Below are 8,891 nucleotides of genomic sequence, written 5' to 3'. Positions count from 1 at the left end.
TTTAAACCTTCAGGATGTGGAAGATGGGTGTCAGGACTGCTGGGGATTACTTTCTTAGGGACACGGGTAGTCCAAACCATCTACCTGTAATATGATTTTCCTTTGGAATGGAGTGGAATAAACTTGATACTTTGGGATCAGACAGTTGGGAGATAGGTTTTCTTTCCCCTTATCTCCACACACACACACACACACACACACACACAGGTATTTGGATACACACACACACACACACACAGGTATTTGGGCCGTACAGGATGTTTTGGTCATGTGGAAGCTGGGTAGGATGGAATCTGGAGCAAAGATGGATCCTTAAATGTGTTCTTAAGGTAGGAGGCAACTTCTGATTATCTGGCCCTTCCTATTTGCTTTTGAACTGCTTCATGTACTCCAGGATGTCTGACTTGACTGTGCTGATGGAAGCCCGGTGGAACCAGCACATGACAGGGACTCCATCAGGCCCCACCAGGAACTTCTCAAAGTTCCAGCGGATGTCATGGACCTTCATGGGCTCCCAGAAGAGTTGGCTTGATGAGCCAAAAAAATCAGAGGTTGGAGGGCAAGAGTTCTGGAGCAGAGATATGGAAACAGCAAGACAGTTTTTTTTCTGCTTCTGTGTGGTCCAGTCTTATCCCTACCCCTAGAAATTCTACTCACCATTATATATCTCAGTATATTAACTACTTGACATGCTCCTAACGAACCACAGACATTTCAATACATCACTACCAGTACAATCAAACAACCAAGAGCTAGAGAGTATGATAGCAAATAGAAAAATTTCCTCCTTTCCCTGTCTCTCCCTCACTCCCATGATTATATCATGGTGCTTCAATGAAAGACTATCTTCTGTTTTCTTTGGTAAGTCATAACATTTCTTTAGCTTCAGTTTCTTTAGCTGAAAAAAGGGGTCCTTCCATTCTGGGCTTATGTGGTTCTAACACTCTGTGACTCTAAAGTTAATTACCACATGACACTCTACATATCTATTTCTATGTTTGTCTCTCTGATTAGATATGAATTCCTTCAGGGAAGAGATTATGCCCTATTAATATTTGTTAACTCATTGTGTAGCACAGTTCTTGCACACAACCAGGGATTTTATAAATGATTGTTGAATGAATGAATCATTACCATTCTGTAGGGAAGGTCAGTCTATGTTAGAGCAATCATATGTTATATGTTTCCTCTGCTTGAAGCTAAAGCCTCACAACAGATATTGCCATGATCCGTGAACTGAGCATTTCTTTCCAAGGAGTCCAAACTCCATCCTAGACTTGAGCCCCACACTTTCAGGGCATCTCTACCTACCTGACCAATCCTTGCCAGGTTTATGTTTGCTTACCTTCAGGAAGCTAAAGACCTTCTGTTCTTTTTCTCCATTCACATCCCCTTTCTCAAAGAGCTGAAAATTGGGAACAAAGCCACCACCTGGACGTACATACCTGCAATGAACCAGAGTGTTCCTGAGAGGATCCAAATTAAGAAAAGGATGGATAATAATGGCCACCACAACTTAACCACAAAAGGAAATTAGAGGTAAAGAAAGAGAGGCCGTAGACAGGGAACGTGAGGAAAGAGGTCTTTGGGAATCAGGACTTCATGCACAGGCTCCAATAGGAGCCCTCCTTTAAAAGCACAGATTGGTTAGTACTCTGTGTGTGTGTGTTGGGGGGAGGGGGGTTCTGCTTGATTCTGAAGAGAAGTCAGATTTAAATGCCATTGCCTTCCTTAGTTGATGGATTGATTGATTGATCAAAAATGTTTTAAGGAAAGGCAAACAAAATGGACATGCTACCCCCTTCCTCTCACTATGCCCCATGATGACACAACCTGACACTCCAGTCACCTTCCCAGGAGCACTCTTTGGTGCTCTAACCTGGGAGTTGTTGAAGGAATCAGTGAGATGCTAAGCTTAGCTCCAGAGCATTCTCTACCTTTTTGTCAGTTCCAGTGACATAACTGATGTCATTTCCTGGAACACTCACTGGGATTCAAGGCTACAAACTCCAAACTGCTCTTTACCACTGCCAGGAAGCTTTCCAACTCTCTGTCTGGACTTGTACCATTATTTCCAACTTTAGCCATCTTCAGTTCAGATTTACAGATTCCATGACCAGCACCAGCCAGTCCTATTCAGACTCAGCTCTATCTGCTGGCATCTCCCCCAAGGACCTCTTCTTAAAAGGAAGTGCCTTCTTCTTTTTATATATTTATTCAGTTACTATCCCTCTTATCTTTAGCCATCAAGAATATTTCCTTCCTGTTGCGGAAATACCTAGCAAACCTTGGTTCTAGTCCTTTGGCAAGTTCCTTAAACTCTCAGTGTCCTCATCTGGAGTAAAATTTGAATGAGATGCTCTTTATAATTCACATGAACTAGTTTAATAAATTATAGCACAGCAATACAATGGAAAACTATATCCTTTTTTTTTTCTTTTTTTGGTCTTGTTCGTTTTTTGGCTGCGTCACGTGGAATGTGGGATCTTAATTCCCCATCCAGGGATGGAACCTGTGCCCCCTGCAATGGAAGCACAAAGCCCTAACCACTGGACCACCAGGTAATTCCCTGGAAAACTATATCTTAAAATGAATGAGGAAACTCATCATGTGGTGATACGGAATAATGTCAAAGATATTTTATTATGTTAAAAAGCACTGTGTGGAATCATTTGTGTGTGTGTGTGTGTGAAAGAGAGAGGAGAGAGAGAAACTGATTTGCTTGCATATGCATTAAAGATTTATGCAGGGACTTCCCTGGTGGTGCAGTGGTTAAGACTCAGAGCTCCCAATGTAGAAGGGCTCAGGTTCGATCCCTGGTCAGGGAACTAGATCCCACATGCATGCTGCAACTAAGAGTTCACATGCTGCAACTAAGGAGCCCACGTGCCTCAACTAAGGAGGCTGCCTATTGCAACTAAGGCCTGGCACAACCAAATAAATAAATAAATAACAAAATAAATATTTTTTTAAAAGATTTATGGAAATGTACACCACAAACTGATGACACTGGTTGCCCAAAGGGAAGAGACTGTGGAAGATTTCACTGTAAAGCCCTTTTGTACCTTTTAAATTTTGAATCTTGTGATTGTATTACCTATTCAATAAGTTTAAACTAAAACAGATATAAAAGCAGATTTACATTCCATGGAACTTCTGTTTACACCTCACAACTTTTTAAGCTTACCATATTTTTCAAGCTTAACTTTTTGAAGGGAGGAAAATCCCCACTTGCTAAATGATACTAAACTGTTGTTTAGCCTCTTATAATTAGATCCTGAGATTTTTATAAAAATTTAAAAAGTAGTCTTTAACTTTTCAGGTTTTCCCTAAAGTTGATTGTACATAAAAATAATAAATATAATGTGACTCCCAAATTCTTTTAAATGTCTTGATCTTTTCAAAATCTGTAATTTGAGAGTATCTTTTTATGCACAATTTCAACATTAAATTGAAAAGGTCTTTAGCTTCTTTTGGTAAATGTGAATCATTTGGTTTTTGTTGTGCTTTGGTGGAGTGGGTATTTTAATATAATTTTTGCCTGAATCAAGCAGTCCCCACTGTCTTAGTCCATTCAGGCTGCTAAAACAAAATATCAGACTGGGTGGCTGGTAAATAAATAAATGAGAAATTTATTTCTCGCAGTTCTGGAACTTGGAAGTCCAAGATCATGGTGCCAGTACGGTAGGCTTCTGAACAAGACCCTCCTCCAGGTTGCAGACTGCCAACTTCTTCCTGTGTCCTCACATGGTGGAAGGAACTGGGGAGCCCTGTAGGGTATCTTTTGTAAGAGCATTAAGCCCATTTGTGACGGTTTTACCCTCATGACCTAAGCATCTCCCAAAAGCCCCACTTCCTATTGCCATCACATTGGGCATTAGTTTCAATATATGAATTGTGGGGGGACATGAATATTCAAACTGTAGCACCCGCTGAATGTTAATTTTCAAATATCAAAATTTGGTGAACCGGGACTTCCCTGGTAGTCCAGTGGGTAAGACGCTGTGCTTCCACTGCAGGGGGCCCTGCGTTCGATCCCTGGTCGGGGAAATAGATCCTGCAAGCATGCCACAACTAAGGAGACCACCTGCCGCAACTAAGGGTCCAAATGCTGCAACGAAGATCCCGCGTGCTGCAACTAAGACTTGGCACAGCCAAAATAAATAAATTAATTTAAAAAAAATTTGGTGAACCATATATCTTAGAAGTGAGTTTGCAATAGGCCTAAATTTAAGTGGTGTTTAAAAAGGAGAAAATTGTTGGATTTCTTATTATTGGAGCGCCATTAAGACAAATTGATAGGACTTTATATTTTTGATCAGTTGACTAGATACTGATGTCAATATGTGAAAAAATTTCTTAAAATTCGTTCATGTATTATTTTGATCCATTTTTTGGTGGCACTGGTATAATTAATCTTTTGAATTTATCTTGAACTTTTAAAAAAGCTGAAAATAAAGTTTTTGGCATGTCAAAAACTGCATCTATCTCTAGTATAATCCATCTAAAACTTTAACCTTTTCTGGATCAGCAGGAATTCCAAACTCTTTCCCATGAGTGCACAAAGAAAATGGAAAATCCACCTCAGTCACCAAAGGTTGAGCCAAGTTTGGAGAGATGAAGCATTTTCCCAAATAGCTCACACTCCAGTTAAATACTATGTAGATAGTAAACTACATTTCCTCTTCTCTGCCATTTGGAGGTGCCTGCGGAACCCAACGGTGTTTTCCAAAAGATCAAAGATCAATCCTCTTTCCTGTTACCAGAAGTCACCAGTGAGAAAGATAAAATCAGCCCCTGAGGGCTAGATTCTGGCCTGGGAGTCACAGCTAGGGTTTGGTGTTCTCCTGTTAAACATAAACAGTTTCACAGAAGGTCAATATCATACAAGTGACCATGATGAATCAAGGCAAAAACAAGGACCACTCCATAATCATGTTTTTTGTTTTTGTTTTTGTTTTCTTTTTTGGCTGTGTTGGGTTTTCGTTGCTATGCACAGGTTTTCTCTAGTTGTGGCAAGCGGAGGCTACTCTTCATTGCGGTGTGCGGGCTTCTCATTGTAGTGGTTTCTCTTGTTGCAGAGCACGGGCTCTAGGCACGTAGGCTCCATAGTCGTGGCTCGTGGGCTCTAGAGCGCAGGCTCAGTAGTTGTGGTGCACGGGCTTAGATGCTCCACAGCATGTGGGATCTTCCCAGACCAGGGCTCAAACCCGTGTCCCCTGCATTAGCAGGCAGATTCTTAGCCACTGCGCCACCAGGGAAGCCCCTTGATCATGTTTTAACCACACAAAACATGAACATTATCCAGATCACAAAAATGACCAAGCATCATCCTATTCTTACCAATCTAAGTGATTGCTGTTTCTTTACCCTTGCTTTATTCCTCCTACTCTGTAGATATGATTTATTAAGATACCCAGTCACTTACCTGTGCCCATTTCCTGACAGCATCCAATCCAGAGCAAAGCTTCAATTCCTTGCACCCTTCCCCAAATCACCTAACACAGCCAAGATCCTCAAGTCCATTCTAACATCTTCTTACTGAGAGCCCCATGGTTGTCTATAGTATATGTTTTCCCTCAGAACATTGAGCAACAAACTCAACTACAGATATGTTCCTGGTGGTCTTTGACTAAATCTTTGGGAGAATCTTCATTCTCACATCTGGAGGTAATTCTCCTGGCATTCTAAGGAGCAGAGAGCAGTGGCAGGATTTAAGGGAATAGAGTCACATGATCACCTACCCCCCCATCCCCCTGCTTCCTCCTAATAACAAAGTAGCAAAACCTTCTGGAATTAGAATATGGTCATCTGACAAAGCTAGTTCCAAGAGAGGTGAAACATGAGTTCTTACCAGGATACTGAGCTGCCAAGCCTCAACAGGTGGCCACACTGACAAAGAGGACATGTTTGCCCGCATACTGCTTGAACTGGATATACTCCTCGCCATTGAGGGTGAGGGCTCCATACTCATGGATGGTGCCTGTCACCCCCTTATAGCAATCCATCTGGAATGTGACACAAATAACCGTAATGATGCAATGATAAGACAAACGATTATCCCCAATATCTGTGGACTTTTTTTAAACTCTAAGAACTGAAGAGAATTTTCCAAGTGATATTTTTAGTTATGGCTAATGCCACAGGTAGAACTTATATCTTCTAACTTACAATCTTTTTTTTTTTTAACGGTGGGACAATCACTTTATAATCCTCTTCCCATTCCTGGAACATGAACACAATTTCCCTCCATTCTCCAACCTACAATTTACCTGTACTCTCCTCCACATCCTAACACCGCATTCCAGTCATCCCACCCCTTCTCAAATATTCTTAACAGACTTTGACAGAGCTTCTCATAACACAAATATGTTTTACATAAATTTCTCATCTATATATTCTTACATTGTAATTTCCTTCCCCCAGAGCCCAGCAAATTACTTGTTCCTCCTCTGGATCCCACTGAAGGCACTCTCCAGAGTTTTGTTGGTGGGAGCTCACTGGTACCTACAGAATTCATCCTTGACACCCCTTTCATCTTATCTCTATGTGAAACAGGAAGCAAAGGGAAGAGACTTCCTACGCACAAGCATGCCAAGGGAAAGAGCTGACAGGACCTGGAGCAAAAAGCTAAAATGCTGTTATCTGAGGAGAGGGACTCCTGGAGATGTGGAGAAAAGGCATAGAATTTTAGAGTAATTTAAGTGAGTTTCAATTACTCTAAAATTCTATGTACATAAATGTCTGCCCCATGCAGTGAAGGAATTGCTTGTGGATCAGCTCCTGTGGGGAAAGTGGGGCAGAAAACTCTTTTATCATTTTCTAAGCCTGTTAGTTCTGTCACTACGATACCAGGCATAGCTTCCCCTTCACTATCCTTGGAGAGAAGGAGGCTGACGCAGGGCAGGCACGTTCCCTGTGTTCCATACATCCATACACATCGGTGCACAGACATTAATCCAAATATTTGAGAGTATTAGCCTAAGAAAGCCACCATGAAAGGGTTGTCATCTATGTGCCTGCATTCTCTTTTGCTTTCATGCTACCTCAGCTCTCTGCTGAAGAGTTTCTAGCATTTGCCTTTCTTTCTAGTACAATTTTTTTTTAAAAAGTGGAAATCATCCTGTGAGCTGTCATTCGTGTGCCTCCATTTTCCTTGTCTTCATGCTGCCTTAGCTCTGGGCTCAACAGCTTCCAGCTGTCTGTCTCACACATGGATATCACCCTGTGATCCAAGCTTTGTTTCCAGGATGCCACATCACCTCCCCTGAAATTAAAATTGGCCAGCAACTCTCTGGGCCTTTTGTGTTTTATTATTCCCTGAAAAAAAAAAATAACCCTCTCCCAACCCTAAAACTCCTTAGGGCACATTTCAGCACCAGCTTCTTTTCCACCTGCCCCGGGGTTTCACCCTCCCCAAGAGCAACCAGTTCAGCTTCCCTCTAATACAGTTGCTACTTCATGTCCTCTTTCCCGGACCCGCAATGGTGCCTGAGGTTCCGGACCAGAGTGGAGGGGACGGGCTCTGGGGTATCAAGCGGCCACCAGGGGAAGTAGCAAAGCGGAACGCAGCGAGAGCAGCCTGCGTCCTTAGCCCACTTTCGGCCCAGTGACCCACCAGGCTCAGGGGAGACGATCCACGTAAAGAGAGTTTAGGAGAGCCTCTGCCTCACAGGACAGCAGTGGCAGTGGCAGGTGTCAGTTTGGAAGGGCTGGGAAGACGGATCTCGTCCTTTGTAGAGGGGGAGAAGGGAGAACTCCTTGCATCCTTGGCGGCCAATTTAGTCATCACGTGCTGAGATCCGTCTGGGTTCCCTGCGGGACACTCACCTTCATCTGTTGCTGCTTCAGGGTCGGCTGAGCGAAGCCGACCAGGAACAGTGAGAAAAGACAGTAGGCCCAGAACTGCGGGATCATGGCTCGAACTAGGAGTTATAGGCAAGCCTCAGGTCCCCAGGGATCTCGGCTCCTTTTGAGCCCCTGGCAGGGACCAGTTTGAAGATGCGCCCTCCAATCGCAGAGCAGCATTAGCACACGGGCAACCCCCCCTTCCCCGCCACCCCGCTCTCCCTCCCCTTTCTTCTTCCCTCTCTCCAACCTCCCCTCCCCTCCCCCTCACTCCTCCGCCCACTCCTGCAAGCCCTGAAGGCTCAGCGCACCCAGTGCCTCCGGGTCAGGCCACCCGCTGGTGTTCTGGCGCCCCGTGCTCTGGCAGGTGAAGGCGGAGGATTCCCTCTTTGGAACTTGAAGTACTGTCTCTACCTTCTCCAGGCAGTTCCTAGGTGCTGGCTCTGCATCCAGGAAGTAAAGGCACCACCACTGAATCAGAATCGGCTTTTTAAAATTAAGATCCTCATGGAATTTACACACAAGTTAAAGTTTAAGAAGTATCGTCCCAGATGACTATTAATCCTTTGTACTGTCCCCTCAGACATTCATCACTTAGTCAACAGTGCACTGTATTTTCTAATTATGAAGTCCAGATGTGGGGACCTGCATGTCTCAGACCCTTTGCCCTGAGATCTGTCCCCTGGAGAAGGGCTTGTTAATGCAGGAGTAACACAGATGACGGATACACATTCACAGGGGGAAGTTATCCAGGAGAAAGATCTAAACTGTGCATTAGGGAACTGCGTTGGGCTCGACTGAGCTTCATTCTCTGTAAGTTATTGTAATCATCTCTACCCCACTTACTCCATAAAACTATTTACTGTGAGGTCCTAATAAGGTAACAATCTGAAAGTTGTTGCAAAGTATTTGAATCGGTGAAGAGTCAGAGTTGTTTCTCCCACCCCTCCTCCCTCCCATCTGCTCCCTTCCGGCTTTTCACTGCCAGCTCAGCTTTACTAAACTCCCTTGTTTATTGAAGTGATAACTTCTTCCTTTTCAGT

The 8,891-nt window shown here is 43.5% G+C and overlaps 1 protein-coding gene across 1 annotated transcript; it reads right to left on the bottom strand.

Moving 5' to 3' along the window:
- Positions 1–361: 361 nt before the first annotated feature.
- Positions 362–7,917, bottom strand: LOC308624319 (glutathione peroxidase 6-like; the record flags this gene model as incomplete). Its single annotated transcript, XM_081247406.1, has 5 exons — positions 362–568; positions 1,346–1,445; positions 5,663–5,687; positions 5,855–6,008; positions 7,831–7,917. The coding sequence occupies 5 exons, from the start codon at positions 7,915–7,917 to the stop codon at positions 362–364; spliced, it is 573 nt and encodes a 190-aa protein (XP_081103532.1).
- Between the last annotated feature and the right edge of the window lie 974 nt (positions 7,918–8,891).

This window comes from Mesoplodon bidens (assembly GCF_964165515.1).
Source record: "Mesoplodon bidens genome assembly, chromosome: 10".
NCBI lineage: Eukaryota > Metazoa > Chordata > Mammalia > Artiodactyla > Ziphiidae > Mesoplodon > Mesoplodon bidens.
The sequence above is the reverse complement of the archived record's forward strand: the minus strand, read 5'-3'. Positions and strand labels throughout refer to the sequence as shown.